General features: G+C 38.3%; 1 protein-coding gene across 1 annotated transcript in view; it reads left to right on the forward strand.

The window, feature by feature from the left end:
* Positions 1–21,278, forward strand: part of LOC128644530 (protein LYRIC) — a gene marked incomplete at its 5' end in the record, with an annotated part of 36,522 nt that extends 15,244 nt beyond the window's left edge. Inside the window, 2 exon segments of the mRNA XM_053697109.1 lie at positions 2,859–3,021; positions 19,645–21,278. Of these exon segments, the coding sequence (XP_053553084.1) occupies positions 2,859–3,021; positions 19,645–19,715 (234 nt within the window).
* Positions 21,279–21,911: the final 633 nt, after the last annotated feature.

Below are 21,911 nucleotides of genomic sequence, written 5' to 3' on the forward strand. Positions count from 1 at the left end.
TCTCCTACACTGGACACTGTCTGCCTGTTACCTAAGCCCACCTCATGATTTTTACGACACCTCCTCCTCTCCCTGCACTTTCTGTCTTCTTAGCTATTCTGTGTTTTAAGATATAATCTGTAAATTCCATTGAATTGGTCAGTATTGCTTTAGACTTGATAAAGGAAGGAACTCTTCCGAAAGCTTGTCAACTTATAAATGTATAGTTAGTCCAATAAAAAAGTATCATTGCTCAATGCAATACTATTATTTTGATATCTAAATCTCTGGACTAACACGGCTTCTCCAATCAATGTGTGTGTATATATGTATGTATGTATGTATATATGTGTATGTATGTATATATATATATGTATATGTGTGTGTGTATATATATATATATATATATATATATATATATATATATATATATATATATATATATATATATATATATATATATATATATATATATATATATATATATATATATATATATATATATATATATAGCCACTTGACAGGGAAAGAAAGGACATGCGCTAATATTGGTGCTAGATTTATTTATTTGCTTTAATTTTTAATATGCTTATATATTTACTGTATTGCATATACCTTCCCTGGTACTGAGGAGGGGACTAGAAGTTTCTTTATGTCACTTATGGGCAGTTTTATACATGTGTAACAGTGCCACCTAATAGTCAGACCATTGTTATCCACTGCTAGAGAATAATACTAGTCTCCTATACTGCATAGCTTTCTACTCAAGGTTTGTTGTAGTGGATATTTAATTAATGTGCCTGAACTATAAAAAAAAATTTAATGTTTTTTTCTATGCTCTTGAAAGGGGAAAATAAAATTATTTAAATTAAAAAAACGCCAAATATAGCAGCTTTTGTGAAATGTTTTGCAAATGTGTAAAATTTATCAGAATGCAACAAATCATGTTCTATTTGTGACAGCAATTAGCAAGCAGATTGATTTTATGTATTGCTGACCCCTATGAGCAATTCAAAAGTAATTTAGTTCTGTGTACTTCAGGGAAGCTATGTAGCTTTAAGTGTCACTTAAAGGGACATGCCACCCACATTTTTTCTTTTATGATTTAGAAAGAGAATGCAATTTTAAACATCTTTCTAATTTACTTATATTATCTAATTTGTTTTATTCTCTTGATATTCTTTGATGAAAAGCATATCTAGATATGCTCACTAGCTGCTGATTGGTTGCTGCACATAGAAGCATCATGTGATTGGCTCACCACGTGCATTGCTTTTTCTTCAAATAAGGATATTTAAAAAATGAAGCAAAATAAATTATGGAAGTAAATTGTAATGTTGTTTAAATTTCTATTCTCTATCTGAATCATGAAAGAAAATTTTTGGGTTTAGTGTCCCTTTAAAGATCGCATTTTCCATTTCAAAAATCATATATGTTTATGCAAGTCCATCTACAGGCCTGCCATTGGGGGTATGGTAGTTGGTAACTGAGCTCCCAGGAACACTTGGGCTTGGACTCTGTTATTAGTGCTATTTATTATTAGATGCTATGTCCAGTTTATACAGTATGTGCTATTAATGATTTGTGTGACTTAAAACGACATGGTTTCCCTGAAGTACACAATTTCTCTTGATTTGCTCCCTATTACGTTTCTGGCTGATACTGATTTTTTCAGAAATTCCAAATATCGGCCCTAATAATCGGCCCCTCCGATATATCGGTTAGTTAAAAGCCAGGAGTAAAATTCTCGGGGGCCCTGCATTAGAGGGCAAATAAAAATGTTTTAAAATAAAATCTTTCTGATAGTTGGACAAACTATTACTTTGTTAAGAAACTTTACTTTAAACACACATTCCCCTTTAAGAGCACACAATCTTCTTAAAGGGATAGCTTAGTCAAAAAATCAAATTACAATATTTTAATAGAGAATACTGTACTGTATATGTAAAATTTGCCATTTGCATGTATTTAACATCTATAGAAAAATGAGAATAAAGTTTGCTGCTTTTGCACTGCTCATAGCAGGGTTTTCATACATAAATAATAAACCCTTTGAGCTCTCTAAATCTGTGTGCAAAGCTATAGTGTTAAATTCTCAAGCACTGAGGGTGTTAATTTCAGCTGCTGGTATATTGTGAAGACTGCTATTTCTTCCCTAATGTGCTCAAATTACTTCCACAAGCAGCCAGTGATATACTTTAGATGCAACATATTTAATACATGCCAATGGCATACTTTATGTATACATTATTCTCTTAAAATATTGTAATTTGATGGACTACTGTCTCTTTAAGCTGTCAATTTTCTGTTATACATTGAAAGATCAGAAAAATATATTCTTCTTTCAAAATTAAATAAATTAAAAGTTGTTGAAACAGTTTATATTAAAACTAAATGCGTATTTGTTTACAACCTATCCCCAAAATAATATTTGTGTACAAGGATACTAATATTAAGCAGAGAAATATTCATATGTATTATGGAATGAAAACACAAGATTGGTTGAGTGTTTTAGATCATTACTTAGATTATTTAGATCATATGAGTTTTTACCCTTTCTGGTTTAACACACCTAGACGCCGTTCCATGCCATCCTAACAGCTTTAACGCTGTTAGAACGGCATGGAACTTTATAGCTTATATGGCATCCTGCAGCCCCTCCCCCTTTGACACAATCGAGAATGGGACTTAGCAGTGTAGACAGTCACCCATGATCGTTCACGGCCTTAAAATCAGCAAATGTTTTCATTGCAACTTCGTTCTGATGTTAACACTTTGATGCCGACACAAAGGGGGGGGGGAATAAAAAAAAAATAATGCAACAGAATCTAGTCTATATGCTTTCCTTCTTTAACTAAATAACGTTTTTGTTCCTTTAGTTTTCAAAGCCAGTGGAGGAGACTCGTGCACGTGCTGTGTTTACAGAGTCGTCTGTATCTGTGACACACAATATTTCTGAGAAGGGCTCTTCCAAAGTACAACAATCGCAGGAGACCAGCACTTCTAATACTAAACAGAACAGTGTTCCTCCACCTTCACAAGGTAACTAACACTCCACAGCCTTTGAATGATTGCAGAAATATAGATTTGCTAAAATTCCACACAATCTGAACGGAATATAGAGCAAAATATTTGAAACATAACAATGTTTTGGCTTGTAATATGTCAAGGATGCTATTTGTTTTATTATATTCATAATTTTATTTTTTGTACGAACAGTCTAGGCTAAAATGAGTTGTGTGGAATTATGGCAGTCCGTTATAGAAATGCTTACTATATTGCAAATTTTGGTATCAAAACACATTCCATCTGGGAAGGTTAATTTTGATGAATTAGTACCCGGTTTTTAATAAACCTATTAAAAACAAGGGCACTTTAATTCATCAAAATTGACATTTCACTCCTTTTCTTCAAAAACGTAACTTTTAATCCTGTCAGCCGCTGCAGCGCTTCCTCTGCCCGTTGCAAGTCCTCTTTGCGGGTCCAAAATCACGAATCCTGTTTCCGTCAATCACGGCGTTGCATCAGTCCATGATCCCCCCCCCCAACCTGGTGAACAACCTGGGTTGTCATTGCTGATTGGTGGATAAATTCATCCACCAATCAAAAAGTGCTGTCCAGAGTTCTGAACCGAGAAAAAAGTTTAGATGCCTTTTTCAAATAAAGATAGCAAGAGAACGAAGAAAAAATGATAATAGGAGTAAATTAGAAAGTTGCTTAAAATTGCATGCTCTATCTGAATCACAAAATAAGAAATTTGGGTTCAGTGTCCCTTTAAAACAGTATGAACAGGCATTTTGGCTAAGAGATGTAAGAGGTTAATAATAAGGATATCCTTTATTTCTTAACCTATCGCTTCTTTTTATTTCTATGATGGGAGATTTTATTTCTCTTGTAAGGTGTATCCAGTCCACGGATCATCCATTACTTGTGGGATATTCTCATTCCCAACAGGAAGTTGCAAGAGGACACCCACAGCAGAGCTGTTATATAGCTCCTCCCCTAACTGCCATATCCAGTCATTCTCTTGCAACTCTCAACAAGCATGGAGGTAGTAAGAGACAGTGGTGAAATATAGTTAGTTTTTTTTTCTTCAATCATTCTACTAGAGCTGTGGCTTCCACTTGGGCCTTTAAAAATGAGGCTTCTGTTGAACAGATTTGCAAGGCGGCAACTTGATCTTCGCTTCATACTTTTTCAAAATTCTACAAATTTGATACTTTTGCTTCTTTGGAGGCTATTTTTGGGAGAAAGGTTTTACAGGCAGTGGTACCTTCCATTTAAGTACCTGCCTTGTCCCTCCCTTCATCTGTGTACTTTAGCTTTGGTATTGGTATCCCACAAGTAATGGATGATCCGTGGACTGGATACACCTTACAAGAGAAAACATAATTTATGCTTACCCTTTGGTTTCTCCTTTCTCGGCTTGTTTTCGGTCGAATGACTGGATATGGCAGTTAGGGGAGGAGCTATATAACAGCTCTGCTGTGGGTGTCCTCTTGCAACTTCCTGTTGGGAATGAGAATATCCCACAAGTAATGGATGATCCGTGGACTGGATACACCACAAGAGAAATAAATTTATCAGGTAAGCATAAATTATGTTTTTATTAATAATAGCCTGGATATCTTTGAGGGCTTATTTAATTGGTATTTAAAAAGGTAAAGATGTTTTTTTAAACAGTTAGGCATTTTCGCACATTTTTTTCACTGAAGAGAATAATTGCGCAGTTAATATTGGTCTGTTCACGTGACCCGCACTTCCGGTTTTGCGGAGCTGTTGATGACGATAGCGATCTTTTACTTCAGAGTAGAAGATCTCCAGCTAGAAGTTTTCTTGGGTCTGCTTAGGGTCTATCTTCTACCCGGATCATCTAAGAGAAGAGGAAATCTCTACAAGGTGTCTCTCTCTTGGCTGGTAGGAGCCTCAGGCAGTCTGAGTTTTTTTTTTTTTTTTTTTTGTTCAATAGCGACTTTGATGTTTATTTTTCATCTTCTATACCCTGAATAATTAATTTGCTAAATACATTTTCTTTTACAAGATACGATTAATCCACGGATTTCATCCTTATAGGATTACGCCTCCTGGTCAGCAGGAGGAGGCAAAGAGCACCACAACAGAGCTGTATAAATAGCTCCTCCCTTCCCTCCCACTCCAGTCATTCTCTTTGCCTGTGTTAGTTAGATAGGAGATGGCAAAGTGAGGTGTTAGTAAAGATTCTTCAATCAAGTGTTTATTTTTTAAGTGGTGCCTTTGAATGCTGCTTTGTACTAGGGTGTAGCCTAGACCAGATCAGTCTCTTCAGTGAAAAGAGAAGCATTTGGTGGCTTTAAAGCAATGGGAACTGGTGGGACATAATTCTCACTGCGCCTCCCATGTACTGTTGCTGTCCTATTCGGGGAAAAATCTGAGGGATCTTACTCAGTATTTTCCTTTGTTGTCCTCAGGTTCATGTGAGCAGTAGGACTTCACACACCTGGGAGCTGCCTTTGCTGTCGGCAGATGGGGAGGTAAGTGCCATTTTTATTTCTGGGCCGATAAAAGCCCTTAGAGAACAATGTGGCCACTCATATTGTGATTACAAGCCCTTAGAAAAAGAGATGAGCTTTTCACTCAAGAATGTTCTATTTTGGACAGCACATGTATTGACGTTTTAAGAAGACCTAACCTCCCGGCAGTTTCATTCACTACATGCCGCCTGGGAGAGGACTCTGCTGTTATTTCCCTAGACGGGATAATTGACTCAGGGCCAATTTTATTCCCTATGCTTCAAAATAAGGGTACCCACACTTGGTATAACAAAGTATGTTTTTCTTGACATAAAATGTTTTGGGCTGTTATCACTTCTCCCGGCGGTTACAGTAAACAATGCCGACCGGGAGATGTCTAATAGGCAATGTTATTCCCTATGGATGTTTTAGCGCCTTATTTCACGTTATTATGCGCTTTATACATCTCCCGGCGGTTACAAAAAACAAAATGCTGACCCGGGAGATGGTTACATGCTTAGCTTCTGCTTACGCCCACTAAGGGCGGTACTTGGAGGCGTTCCTTCCAATTGCGCGCCTTTTTGTGGTCTCCCGGCGGGTCAATAAATCTATCTGGCTGCCCGGGAGTTATCTGTTGTGTGTAAACATCATCTGTTTGGTCTCAAATTATTGCTCATCTCCCGGCGGTTCAATAAAGATCTACGTACCGACCGGGAGATGACTGCATAGTACATTCTGTGTACGCCCACGAAGGGCGGTCCTGCAGGAGTCTTTTACATTAAGCTGGTTTATATATCACGCTTTTACTCATCTCCCGGCGGTTCAATAGTTCTGCATACCGACCGGGAGATGCATTATGTCTACACACAGAGTCTTTGTGGAGTATCGTGCCCTGTTTCCCCTCTCATTATGGATCATTTTGATAAGGATCCAAGGAGATGTAGGCTGTTTATCGTGCACAAAAGATCCTTATACAGTCTTTATGTTGCGGTGGGGCCCGGTTGAAGGTTCATACTACTCAGAGGGGCATACTACTGAGGGGTATTGATAAACTAGCAATGTTGTTTATGCTGTTTTGGCCCTATTTATTGCAAATTCTTAAAAAGGAAAAATGTTGCCCTTTTAAAATTTAAAGAGATAGCGACACATTTACTTGTGTTGATTTTTCTTTTATATTCTCCTTCTAATGTGACTATTAGAAGTCTGGTGTCACTGGTCAATACTTTCCGTATTTTTCTACCTATTGTGTCCGCTATTGTTGCTTGCCCACAGACAGTGCTCTCTGCGGTTCCTTGCTTAGGCATTGCTTTCATGTCCTTATCAATGTCTAGTTACAACAATATTGATATTCATATTGGTCTGGCTCTGCCTGACAGAAATAAGATGCTCTCTTACAACTTAGAGACACAACGGTTTTTACCCAAAAAAAAATCCAACTTTTTTGTTATGGCATCCTTTGTGAATTAGGATGGTATAAAGACTCACATACTTGAAAGTAGCCGGACAGGTAGCTTAGCAAACACTAAGACACTAGAACTTAATTCTGTAGCAACCCAGGGTTGCGGGTTTGAATTTAGTGGTCACTGCTATTAGCAGCGCTTTGAGACCCTTGCAGGCGATTAAATTATCGTCACGGGTGCGGTTGGCATTCTGGTTAGACAATCTAATTGAGTCTCTTCAGTCAGTCGCTCCTTTGGAGGGGGATACATGACAAGATAGTGACTATGAAACTTGCTAATGCTATTATTACAGACGCTTATTGCAGGGCTTAGTCTTGCACCGAAGAGTTCGGGTCTAGCCCACAGGACTTTAGGGCTAAAGCCTTGGTCCACGGATGTGCCTTCTTAGACTATCTTTACAAGGGTAAGACTTTGTTCGGACCTGCTCCGAAGGAGATCATCTCTGATATCTCGGGAGGTAAAGGCATCTTTTCCCGTAGGATAAGAAGATTGAACTTAAAGGGCGAAAGCCTAATTTCTCCAACATTGGTGTGTCCGGTCCACGGCTTCATCCTTACTTGTGGGATATTCTCTTCCCCAACAGGAAATGGCAGAGAGTCCCAGCAAAGCTGGTCACATGATCCCTCCTAGGCTCCGCCCACCCCAGTCATTCTCTTTGCCGTTGCACAGGCAACATCTCCACGGAGATGGTTAAGAGTTTTTTGGTGTTTAAATGTAGTTTTATTCTTCTATCAAGTGTTTGTTATTTTAAAATAGTGCTGGTATGTACTATTTACTCTGAAACAGAAAAGGATGAAGATTTCTGTTTGTAAGAGGAAGATGATTTTAGCAGACAGTAACTGAAATCAATTGCTGTTTCCACACAGGACTGTTGAGATGAAGTAACTTCAGTTGGGGGAAACAGTTAGCAGTCTTTTCTGCTTAAGGTATGACTAGCCATATTTCTAACAAGACCATGTAATGCTGGAAGGCTGTCATTTCCCCTCATGGGGACCAGTAAGCCATTTTCTTAGTTAAACATAAAAGAATAAAGGGCTTCAAAAAGGGCTTAAAAACTGGTAGACATTTTTCTGGGCTAAAACAATTGCTTTACTAGGCATATTATGCAGATTCTAACTAATTATTGGTATTATAATCTTGGGGAACATTTAGAAAAACGGCAGGCACTGTGTTGGACACCTTTTTCAGATGGGGGCCTTTCTAGTTATAGACAGAGCCTCATTCTGGGACTGTATAGGGGTTAAATGTAAAAACGGCTCCGGTTCCGTTAATTTAAGGGTTAAAGCTCTGAAATTTGGTGTGCAATACTTTTAATGCTTTAAGACACTGTGGTGAAATTTTGGTGAATTTTGAACAATTCCTTCATACTTTTTCACATATCGCTGTCTGGAACTCCCTGAAGGCTCAGGGACTTTGGTCTCAGTCAGAGTCAGTTTTTCCTACAAACATTCTAGCACTGAGACCGATTCTCAATGCTTTTCTGGCCTGGCCTCGGTTAGCTGTGGCCAAGTTTATCAGGTTTCAGTCGGACAATATTACTTCTGTGACTTGCATCACTCACCCGTGGGGAACAAGACGTTCCCTAGCGATGACAGAGGTATTCAAAATTATTCAATGGGTGGAGACCCATTCTTGTTGCCTGTCAGTGATCCACATCCCGGGAGTAGTCAATTGGGAGGCGTGGGAATTCCATCCGGAGGTGTTTTCAAACTGATCCTCAAGTGGGGACAGCCTGAGTTGGTTCTGGTGGCATCTCGAAGGAATGCCACACTTCTGAGATACGGGTCGATATCCAGGAACCCTCAGGCAGAATTTCTAGACGATCTGGCGGTTCATTAGAACTTCAGTCTAGCATACCTGTTTCCTCCGTTTGCACTTCTTCCTCGGGTTATTGCCCGACTCGAACAAGAGAGGGCGTCAGTGATATTCATTGCATCGGCATCGCCTCACAGTATTTGGTATGCGGGTCTGATAGTGAGGGCGTCTCTACCACCTTGGAGTCTCCCGTTGAGGGGGGACCTTCTCCTTCGGGGTCCCTTCCTTCATCCGAATCTAGCTTTTCTGAAGCTGTTTGCATGGAGCTTGGACGCTTACTTTTTTCCGAGCGTGGGTTCTCTGATCCGGTAATAGAGTCCTTGATTCCGGCTCGTTGAGCTGGTGACTTGAGACATCTACCATAGGATTTGGTATCAATGCTTTTATTGGGATGAATCACGGGGCTACTCATGGAGTAGGGTTAGGATTCCCAGGATTTTGTCTTTTAGCCAAGATGGATTGGAGAAAGGGTTGTCGGCAAGTTCCTTAAAGGGATAGATTTCTGCTTTGTCTGTTTTGTTGCACAAACGTCTGGCAAAAGTTCCAGATGTTCAGTCTTTTTGTCAGGCTCTGACTAGAATCAGGCCTGTGTTTAGACCAATTGCTTCTCCTTGGAGTTTGAATTTAGTTCTTAAAGTTCTTCAAGGGGTTTCGTTTGAACCTATGCGTTCCATAGATATTAAGTTATTATCTTGGAAAGTTTTGGTTGCTATTTCTTCTGCTCGCAGAGTTTCTAAGCTTTCGGCATTACAATGTGATTCTCCTTATCTTATTTTTCATTCGGATAAGGTGGTGTTACGTACCAAACCTGGTTTTCTTCCTAAGGTTTCAAATAAAAATATTAATCAGGAAATTGTTGTTCCTCCTTTGTGTCCTAATCCTTCTAAGAAGGAACGACTGTTACATCATTTGGACGTGGTCCGTGCCTTGAAGTTTTACTTACAGGCCACTAAGGATTTTCGTCAATCTTCCCTGTTTGTTGTGTTTTCTGGGAAGCGTAGGGGTCAGAAAGCTGCGGCTACCTCTCTTTCATTTTGGCTGAAGAGTATAATCCGTTTTGCATATGAGACTGCTGGACAGCAGCCTCCTGATCGTATTACGGCTCATTCTACTAGGGCTGTGGCTTCCTCATGGGCATTCAAAAATGATGCTTCTGTTGAACAGATTTGCAAAGCTGCAACTTGGTCTTCTCTTCACACTTTTGCTTCGTCCGAGGCTGTTTTTGGGAGAAAAGTTTTTCAAGCAGTGGTGCCTTCCGTTTAGGTTCCCTGTCTTGTCCCTTCCTTTCATCCGTGTCCTATTGCTTTGGTATTGTATCCCATAAGTAGGGATGAAATCCGTGGACTCATCGTATCTTATAAAAGAAAAGGAAATTTATGCTTACCTGATAAATGTGTTTTATGATACGATGAGTCCACGGCCCGCCTTGTTTTTGTATGACAGGTCTTTAAATTTTTGTTAAACTTCAGACACCTCTGCACCTTGGCTTTTCCTTTCTCTTCCTAACTTCGGTCGAATGACTGGAGTGGGAGGGAAGGAAGTAGCTATTTATTCAGCTCTGCTGTGGTGCTCTTTGCCTCCTCCTGCTGACCAGGAGGCGTAATCCCATAAGTAAGGATGAAATCCGTGGACTCATCGTATCGTAAAAGAAACAAATTTATCAGGTAAGCATAAATTTCCTTTTTTTCTTTATATAACTTTATAACTTTATACTTAATAATTTTATTTTTACTAGTGGGACTATTTACTCCATAGCATGGACTCTGAACAGAATCAGTCCATCTCTATATGGATAAATGTTTATTATGCTTAGAGGCCCAAATTGTTCTTCCTATGCAATTTTGTTCCGCTTGTTTACCTAAAACTTTAAAATTTAAGGCTATATTACTCCCTTCTGAGCCAACTGTCTCTCATGATAATGCTGTATGTGACATGCCTCAGCTTTCTCCTCAAACGTCCCAAGCCTTAATTGTTTCTCATACTGTGCCTTCTGTGTCCTCTCAACCACATTGGGGTGTTTATTTACCTGGGGATTTTGCCGCTCCGATTTCTTCTGCAGTAACTGCGGCTTTGACCGCTTTCCCTTCATCGGGTAAGCGTAACTGACTCTAGGACTACATTAGCCAATCTTTCTCAGATGTCTGATGAGCATACTTCAGTAGCTTCTGAAGGTGAGATCTCAGACTCTGACACTTTAGCAGAAAAATCTTCAGAAACTGAAGAGGTTAATTTTAGTTTGATGCTTGAACACCTCTGGTTACTATTGAAGGAGGTTTTAGCTACTTTAGAGGACTCTGAACCTTCAGTTGCTGTCAACCCCACAAAGTCCTCTAAATTTGATAGAGTTTATGATTCCCCATCTTCTGAGGAGGTTTTTCCTGTCCCATGGAAGAATTCTGAAATTATTGCTCGGGAATGGGATAAGCCAGGGGTTCCTTTTTTTTCCCCTTCCCCTGTTTTTAAGAAGATGTTTCCTGTTGCTGACTCTCTTCAGGACTCATGGCGCACTGTTCCTAAAGTAGAAGGAGCTATTTCTACTCTTGCTAAGAGAACTACCATTCCTATAGAGCAGAGCTTTCCAAACTTTTCATCTTGGTGACACACTTTTTAGACCTACATCATTTTGTGACACAGTAAATCAGTTGTACTAGCAAAGAGGTTAAACTAACTTGTTTTAAGAGATACGGACACATACATAAATTATATAATAACTACATGTATTTACAAGTAACAGTTTGTAAGTATGTGCAATAATTAAGAAAAGTTTATAATAACTACACCAATAGCTACTTACTATTTTAATTGGATGTATGAGGTTGATGGGATGAACACAATTTCTGAATATTTGGTGGAATATTAGGTAAAGACACTTGCATTTCATCATCAAGCATTTTTAAGCTTCCTCTTCCTATCCATATATCAAGAGTAGGAGCAGCCATGCACTACTGGGAGTTAGCTGCAAAAAAAAAACCCACTGACTTCTTACTTCAGCTCAGCGTTTAAGCTGCCGTCCTCAGAGCTCAGTGAGTCCGATTGACTACTGCCCATTCTGCAAACACACTGCTGTCCCACTCACTGACTACACATGCAGTCATGAGCCAATTAAGGAGACTACACGTGCAGTCAGGAGCCAATGTGCCGCCAAAGCCACCAATTGGAATAGTTTCAGTTCCCACTGAGCTGCACCAATAGGTTAAGATGATCTGTGACCCCTAGGTATCAACGTGTCAACCATGTGATATGTGTAGCAGGCAGGCGGAAAGTCAGAAACCCAAACATTTTTTTTTATTTAAATTAAATTTAAAAAAATGTGTGCTGAAGCAGGGACACACCTACACACTGCTGCCGACACACTAGTGTGTCCCGACACACAGTTTGGAAAGCACTGCTATAGAGGATAGTTGCGCTTTTAAGGACCCAATGGACAAGAAGCTAGTGTCTTACTTAAAGATGATGTACATCCATCAAGGGTTACAGTGGCAACCAGCAGCGAGTATTGCTACGGTTGCAGGAGCTGCATATTATTGGTGCGATGCATTGTCTGATCTTATTACAGAGGAAACTACAGTAGAGGAGATCCAAGATAGGATCAAAGCTCTCAAATTGGCCAATACCTTTATCTGTAATGCCAATATGCAGATAATTTGTCTGGGAGCTAAGATGTTTAGCTTCACGGTACTAGCCCGCAGGGCTCTGTGGTTAAAATCTTGGTCGATCATTTCAGAAGTTACAGGTGGGAAGGGATATTTCCTACCTCAGGGCAAGAAGAATAGACCTATAGGTCGTCAGACTTCTAATTTATTTCATGTAATTGGCAAGAGTCCATGAGCTAGTGACGTATGGGATATACAATCCTATCAGGAGGGGCAAAGTTTCCCAAACCTCAAAATGCCTATAAATACACCCCTCACCATACCCACAATTCGGTTTTACAAACTTTGCCTCCTATGGAGGTGTTCAGAAGGCTTCTGCCATTTCTTTGGCTTCGTGGTTAAAGCTTTTGATTCATCAAGCCTATTTGGAGTCGGGTCAAGCCCTGACTCAGAGAATTACAGCCCCTTTTACTAGATCAGTTTCCAGAAATTGTGGTTCCTTCCCTTTTGTCTTAATCCTAAGAATTCTTCTGAGACACTTCTTCATAGCTTGGATGTTCGGGCTCTGAAATATCTTGAAGTTACTAAAGATTTCAGACAGACTCCTGATTTGTTTGTTCAATTTTTTTAGGTAAGCACAAGGGGCAGAATGTAGCTTCTGTTACTCTGGACCCTTGGATTAAGCAATTCATTCATATGGCTTTATGTAGAAGCAGGTCAAACTTCTCCTAAGCGTATTACAGCTTATTCTACTCGTTCTGTGGCCACTTCCTGGGCATTCAAGAATGAGGCTTCTGGGACAAATTTGCAAGGCAGCTACCTGGTCATCCTTGCATACTCTTACTAAATTCTACCATTTTTTTTTTTTTATGTTTTTGCTTCATTGGAAGCTGCTTTTGGTAGGAAAGTTTTTCTGGCAGTTGATTCTGTCTAGAATCAGTTCTGGTTTTAAGTTGCATTTATAAAAGGATTAAAAAAATAATTTTTATGTATTTTTTTTTTTTTTTTGTATAAGGATGTTTATCCCTCCCCTTTTTTTCCATTACTCATGGCCATTGGGTATTCCCCTCAGTTTCACCTATATGAAAGAAAACAATGCATATCTTACCTGATAAATTCCTTTCTTTCATGGTGATAAGTGTCCATAAGACCCCACCCTGATATTTATTTATTTTTTTGGCTCATCCCTTTTTTCCCCATTTCCTCTATTTTGCTCTGTTTCATTATCAACTCTGTCAGCTTGGCTTTGCGTCAGGCTGATTACCATAGAGGTGTGGGAGGGTTTATATAGAGCTCTGAGGTTTGGTAATCTTTGCCTCCTAGTGGCAGGAGAAGTAATTCCCAGGAGTAATGGTTCATTTTTACCTCTGATTATCTTGTATCTAAGCCTCTGCAGACTATTCCCTTATCTCAGTGCTTTTTTACAAACTTGAATTTTAGCCAATTAGTCCTGTGTTTTGCATAACTCCAAAGGAGTGAGCACAATTTTATCTATATGGTACACGTGAACTAGTACTGTCTGGCTATAAAAAAGCTAATAAAATGCACTGAAATAAGAGGTGGCCTTCAGGGGCATAGAAACAGGCAGAGATTTAGAGGTTGTAAAGTATATTAAAGGGTTAGAAATCTAAGTCTAAAATATATATATATAAATATATATACTTCTAAATATATACAAAAACAGTTTATATCTTCCATAAAACAAGTGGCAACGGCCGCCCATTAAAGTAGGCAGAGCAATATTAAAATACATGACCATGCATCATCCAATCACTATGTAGTTCGCCCACTTATTTAGAATAATTATAATCCGTCTTGTATTAAAACTTTACATGCGCACTTGTGGGTAAAACGCTCATCCGACATCTTTCTTATTCCTAAGGATCGCATGTGTAGTGTATGTTTATATATGAAAATAATAAAATGTGCTAGTCAGTCTAGGGGTGGTTCTAATAGTTACGTAAATGCTGCCACTCCGTGTCATCCTCTGACTGCACTGCATCTGCTGAGCCCACTCAGTGTTCAGTACTCTGGTGCGCCCCTCCTTCCTCTCACATAGGGTGACAATGCGCCTACAGACACCGGAGTCTTCTGAGGCACTGTGCACATGCGCTGGCCCATATCTACTAAAACTGCGCATGTGGGCCACCATGATAGTTCTACTCGGGTAAAACACCGTAATACGCTGGGCACAATGAGAATACGAGGGGTTTGGCACCAATTGTATTTTCAGATGGAAAATACAGAAAACTTTTTTAAAAAAAAAATCTTAAACATGTTTGCATTTTTAAAATGCTTTTCACAATGTTTTTAATGCTGGAAAAAATATGAGATAACTATCCCTTTTAATAGAACAATGTTGGTTGTGCAAAGCTGGAGAATAAGTTAAGGAGTTATCAGCTGCTTGCAAGAATACATTGTCCCTTTTAAAGATAAAAATAGATGTCGTGTTAAAGGGGCAGTCAGCACCAAAAATGTTATTGTTTAAAAAGATAATCCCTTTATTACTCATTCCCCAGTTTTGCACAGCCAACATGGTTATATTAATATACTTTATATTTAAACCTCTAAATTTCTGCCTGTTTGTAAGCCGCTACAGACAGCCTCTTATCACATGCGTTTTATTAGCTTTTCACAATGGGAAACTACTAGTTCATGTGGGCCATAAAGATAACATTGTGCTCACACCGTGGGTTGTAGATCACACAGCAATAATTTGCTAAAATGCAAGTCAATAGATAATAGCCATGTGATCAGGGGGCTGTCAGAAGAGGCTTAGATACAAGGTAATCACAGAGGTTAAGTGTATTAATATAACCATGTTGGCCATGCAAAACTGGGGAATGGCTAATAAAGTGATCATCTATCTTTTTAAACCATATAGATTTTGGAGTTGACTGTCCCTTTAAAGCTGTGCTCTCTCGATCCCTACCCCTACTGGGAGATTCATGTTCTGCTGCCTCATGCTTCCTTATTTTTTTTTTTTATTATTATTTTTTTTTTCTTTTAAATAGTCAATACTGCAGTTTTGTAATTTGTCAGCAGATTCACCAAGTAAAAAAAAATAATCTATTTTAGATAACAAAATAAAGGTAACTGAGCTAAAACAATCTCTAGTTCACTCCAGCAGGTAAAATGAAAGGGAATTTTTTTTAGTACAGTGTCACTTAAAGTGATATGTTTTTTTCTTTCATGTAAGTGGCAAGAGTCCATGAGCTAGTGACGTATAGGATATACATTCCTACCAGGAGGGGGCTAAGTTTCCCAAACCTCAAAATGCCTATAAATACACCTCCCACCTCACTCATACCTTTTTTAGTTTTACAAACGTTGCCTTTTCATGAAATCTTGGAATGCAGATATGTCTAAACTAGTGTGATTTCTTCAAAAACATGGTTGGAGGATCAATTTACAAAAGAAGTTTCTTGATTCCTCAGACAAGGGTCACCTTTTTAGGTTTCCAGAATGATTTAGTGTCCATGACTTTCTCTGACAGACAAGAGACAAATTAAGTTAGTTTTAGCTTGTCTAAACCTTCAGTCTCTATCATTCCCTTCAGTGGCTATGTGCATGGAAGTTTCATGGCAGCATCAGACGCGATCCCCTTTGCTCGTTTTCAAATGAGGCCTCTACAGCTTTGCATGTTGCACCAATGGTGCAGGGATTATACTCTGATATCACAACTGATATACTTATACCTTTCCAGGTCCAGGGATCCTGGAGATGGTGGATCCTGGAGATGGTGGATGCCTTAACAGTTCCTTGGTTTTACCAACCTCGTTATATATTCCGCCTCTGGTTCTTATTCCAAGGGTGATCTCCAAGATCATATTGGAACAATCTCATGTGTTTCTGATAGCACCAGCATGGCCTCACAGGTTTTGGTATGCGTATCTTGTCCAGTTTCCAGCCTTGGCCACTTCCTTTAAGGCCAGACCTTCTGTCTCAAGGGCCGTTTTTCCATCAGGATCTCAAATCTCTAAATTTGAAGGCATGGCAATTGAACGCTTAGTACTTAGTCATAGAGGTTTCTCTGACTCAGTGATTAGCTCTATGATACAGACTTGTAAGTCTGTTTCAAGGAAAATGTTATCGGGTTTGGTAAACCTATATTTCATGGTGTTCCACTCATAATTATTCTTGGCATTCATTCAGAATTCCTAGGATTTTACAGTTTCTTCAGGATGGTTTGGATAAGGGTTTGTCTGCAAATACTTTGAAAAGAACACATTTCTGCTCTTTCTGTCTTATTTCATAGAAAGATTGCTAAACATCCTGATATTCACAGTTTTTTTTTTTTGTTCGGGCTTTGATTCATATCAAACCTGTTATTAAATATTTTTCTCTTCCTTGGAGTCTAAATTTGGTTTAGAAGATTTTACAGGCTTCTCCTTTTGAGCCTATGCATTCTTTGGATATTAAATTACTTTCTTGGAAATTACAGGGAGTGCAGAATTATTAGGCAAGTTGTATTTTTGAGGATTAATTTTATTATTGAACAACAACCATGTTCTCAATGAACCCAAAAAACTCATTAATATCAAAGCTGAATAGTTTTGGAAGTAGTTTTTAGTTTGTTTTTAGTTATAGCTATTTTAGGGGGATATCTGTGTGTGCAGGTGACTATTACTGTGCATAATTATTAGGCAACTTAACAAAAAACAAATATATATACCCATTTCAATTATTTATTTTTACCAGTGAAACCAATATAACATCTCAACATTCACAAATATACATTTCTGACATTCAAAAACAAAACAAAAACAAATCAGTGACCAATATAGCCACCTTTCTTTGCAAGGATAAGCCTGCCATCCATGGATTCTGTCAATGTTTTGATCTGTTCACCATCAACATTGCGTGCAGCAGCAACCACAGCCTCCCAGACACTGTTCAGAGAGGTGTACTGTTTTCCCTTCTTGTAAATCTCACATTTGATGATGGACCACAGGTTCTCAATGGGGTTCAGATCAGGTGAACAAGGAGGCCATGTCAATAGATTTTCTTCTTTTATACCCTTTCTTGCCAGCCACGCTGTGGAGTACTTGGACGCGTGTGATGGAGCATTGTCCTGCATGAAAATCATGTTTTTCTTGAAGGATGCAGACTTCTTCCTGTACCACTGCTTGAAGAAGGTGTCTTCCAGAAACTGGCAGTAGGACTGGGAGTTGAGCTTGACTCCATCCTCAACCCGAAAAGGCCCCACAAGCTCATCTTTGATGATACCAGCCCAAACCAGTACTCCACCTCCACCTTGCTGGCGTCTGAGTCGGACTGGAGCTCTCTGCCCTTTACCAATCCAGCCACGGGCCCATCCATCTGGCCCATCAAGACTCACTCTCATTTCATCAGTCCATAAAACCTTAGAAAAATCAGTCTTGGGATATTTCTTGGCCCAGTCTTGACGTTTCAGCTTGTGTGTCTTGTTCAGTGGTGCTCGTCTTTCAGCCTTTCTTACCTTGGCCATGTCTCTGAGTATTGCACACCTTGTGCTTTTGGGCACTCCAGTGATGTTGCAGCTCTGAAATATGGCCAAACTGGTGGCATCTTGGCAGCTGCACGCTTGACTTTTCTCTGTTCATGGGCAGTTATTTTGCGCCTTGGTTTTTCCACACGCTTCTTGCGACCCTGTTGACTATTTTGAATGAAACGCTTGATTGTTCGATGATCACGCTTCAGAAGCTTTGCAATTTTAAGAGTGCTGCATCCCTCTGCAAGATATCTCACTATTTTTGAATTTTCTGAGCCTGTCAAGTCCTTCTTTTGACCCATTTTGCCAAAGGAAAGGAAGTTGCCTAATAATTATGCACACCTGATATAGGGTGTTGATGTCATTAGACCACACCCCTTCTCATTACAGAGATGCACATCACCTAATATGCTTGATTGGTAGTAGGCTTTCGAGCCTATACAGCTTGGAGTAAGACAACATGCATAAAGAGGATGATGTGGTCAAAATACTCATTTGCCTAATAATTCTGCACTCCCTGTATTTTGGCCATCTCTTTTGCTAGAAGACTTTCTGCTTTTTTGTGAGTAATCTGATTTTCCATCAAGATAAAGCTGTTTTAGGGACTTAATTTACATTTTTTGCCTAAAGTTGTGAATTCTAATAACATTAATAGGGAAATTGTTGTTCCTTCCTTGTATCCTAATCTTAAGAATACTCTTGAAAGGTCTTTACATTCTTTGGATGTGGTAAGAGCTTTGAAATATTATGTTGACGCTACTAAAGATTTCAGAAATACTTCTAGTCTATTTGTTATTTTTTCTAGTTCCAGGAAAGGTCAGAAAGCCTCTGCCATTTCTCTGGCATCTTGGTTGAAACTTTTAATTCACAACGCTTATTTGGAGGCGGGACAGTCTCAACATCAGAGAATTAAAGCTTATTCTACTAGATAAGTTGCCACTTCTTGGGCTTTCAAGAATGAAGCTTCAGTTGATCAACTTTGCAAAGCAGCAGCTTGGTGCTCTTTGCATACTTTCAGTTGCCACTACTTGGGCTTTCAAGAATGAAGCTTCAGTTGATCAAATTTGCAAAGCAGCAACTTGGTGGTCTTTGCATACTTTTACTAAATGTTACCATTTTGATGTGTTTGCTTCTTCAGAAGCAGGATTTGGTAGAAAGATTCTTCAGGCAGTTATTTTAGTTTGATTCTAGTGCCTTTGATTTTTTTTTTTTTAATTTTCAAGAAAACTTGATTATTTTTTTTGCATTTAATTTCTCAGCGGTTTTAGCTGTTATTTTACCCCTCCCTCTCTAGTGACTCGTGGATTTCCACATCTTGGGTATTATATCCCAATACATCACTAGCTCATGGACTCTTGCCATTTACATGAAAGAAAACCTAATTTATGTAAGAACTTACCTAATCAATAAATTTCTTTCATAGTGGCAAGAGTCCATGAGACCCACCCTATTTTTTGTGGTTATGATTTTTTGTATAAAGCATTTTATTTTTTTCCCAGTTCCTCTTTTTGTATGCTTTTTACTCCTCCTTTTACACCTCACTTCTTGACCACGTTAAACTTTAGGTGGAGGTGTTTTTATAGGCATTTTGAGTTTTGGGAAACTTTGCCCCCTCCTGGTAGGAATATTTATCCCATACGTCACTCGCTCATGGACTCTTGCCACTATGAAAGAAATTAATTTATCAGGTAAGTTCTTACATAAATTGTTGGGTTTTTTTTTTGGGGGTTTTTTTTTTTATACATATTATAATATTGTGATATTATTAAACAATAGGTGAGATGGTTGCTGTTAATTATTTCATATTTTTAAAACCTTTTTCATGTTTCTTTCAGCTAAGTCCGAAGAGAGCTGGGAATCCCCAAAACAAGTGAAAAAGAAGAAGAAAGCTAGAAGGGAAACGTGATTTAATTTTTTTCCTCTAGCCATCTTAAAAACGTATTCAGGCAGTGTCTTGGAGAATATGCTGTTTATGCAATAATTTGTGAACATGAACAGAATTTTATATACATTTTGTCTGAATTTTTAAAACTGCTGTCAGCCTGACCTTGTTTAAGAAAGAAAAAAGGAACTTAAGTTTGAATTACAAGGTCAACTAAACATGCAAAATTACTGGAAGACACTTTAAAGATCATGTCCTTTCTTTGCCAGCTTGGAACCTGTAATTTGATATACAAAAGACTTAAATTCCTGATTTTACAAAATGGTGACCTGTTTACACTCATATCGTGCCCTGCCTTGTCTCTCAAACAGAGGAAATAACAAGTGATTTTCTGATTATAGCAGTTCTGCCATGTCAATATGGAAATTCATATACAGTTTTTGTAATTTTATACCTATACTGCTATTGTGTAAGCAATAGCAATCTGCAACCCCCAATGACATCACAAGTGCAAGTATTACATGGGATTAAAACCCATATGGTCTAGCTTTCAATAGGAAGTTCAATTTTGAAGATTTTTTTTTTATTCTTGTATTTTTTCTTTAATCCATCTGCCATTTCCCCCAGTATGACTTTTTTTCCCATTTTTTTTAGATGAATATTTTAATGTGTGACATGGTTATTTAATACTTTCATGTTGTATTGTTGTCTGTTAAAGTATAATACAAATGGTTTGACCATGGTATTGTTATTCAGAGCCCTGTTTTGTACATGAGATGGCTCAATGCTGTTTCTTTGTTCGAACCAAACCAAAAATGATTTCTTACATTCACATCTAATCAGAGAACAAAGTTTTTATTCATTAGTATTGAGCGTTTTTGAATAGGATGGTAGTTAAAGACAGCTTTAATTCATGTTGTCAAGAGCGCCAATAATCAGGAATGTTTTTTTTTTTTTACTGCCTTAACTTGTAGTATGTAACACATACAGTATATGTAGAGTTCATGAACAGGATTAGTGTTTTTTTATATCAAAGATAATGCAGCTTTAGTTATCAAAGGAATTCCAGCTTGAAACTAGTGATTTAAAAAAAAAAATGGTGTTTCAGGGTTATGCACCGTTTAGATACTGTAATTACATTGCAAAAAAAACTGCAGCTAGCTATAAAACAAACTTGCATGGTAAATCAGACAATGTAAATACCCTTACCAAATTCACTTTTGACAAGGACCAGAAGTAAAAATTACAAAAAGTTGTGTATAAAAAGCCATGTAATATGTGATGTGATTTCCTTTATTTATATGGTGCCTGAATACACACTAATTGCTGTAACCTACAGTACAGATCAACTGTTTATTATGTCTCACATGGCTGCAGTTTAACCTCGAAATGGAAGACTTTGAATCAAAGTTTCATTATATGGGAAGGCTCCTTATGATTTTTTTTGTTTCCTAATTATACTAATTTTTACACAGTTGTGTTAAAAAAATATTTCAGGAACATGGCATAAGTTTACATGTTCAACAGTTCTTGTTTAATTCAGTGATATTTCTAAGTTAATTTGTTAAAATAAATCTTGCAAATTCATTGTGTCTTGTTAATGTAACAGTATGGCTAAATTTAGCAAATCATTTTACTCAACATCCTAGATATAATTACCCATCGTCCTGAGTGTTCAGTCGTTACCAGTCCCAGAACTACAGGGTGCTAAGAGTTGTTCTGAATATAGCCATAATTAAGGTAACTGTGGGGGTTAATATTAATACAATGTTAGAGCTATTTAATCTGATTTTATATATACAATCAAATCGTGTATAGAGGAGAGGGCTAGAGAGATTATATTTCTCCAACATTGGTGTGTCCGGTCCACGGCGTCATCCATAACTTGTGGGAATATTCCCTTCCCCAACAGGAAATGGCAAAGAGCACAGCAAAAGCTATCCATATAGTCCCTCCCAGGCTCCGCCCCCCCCAGTCATTCTCTTTGCAGCTCTGAACAAGTAGCATCTCCACGGAGATGGTGAAGAGTATGTGGTGTTTAGTTGTAGTTTTTTATTCTTCTATCAAGAGTTTGTTATTTTAAAATAGTGCTGGTATGTACTATTTACTCTGAAACAGAAAGAGATGAAGAGTTCTATTTATAAGAGGAGTATGATTTTAGCAGCAGTAACTAAAATCGATTGCTGTTCCCACACAGGACTGTTGAGCTGAGAGAACTTC

This window comes from Bombina bombina, unplaced genomic scaffold (assembly GCF_027579735.1).
Source record: "Bombina bombina isolate aBomBom1 unplaced genomic scaffold, aBomBom1.pri scaffold_2164, whole genome shotgun sequence".
NCBI lineage: Eukaryota > Metazoa > Chordata > Amphibia > Anura > Bombinatoridae > Bombina > Bombina bombina.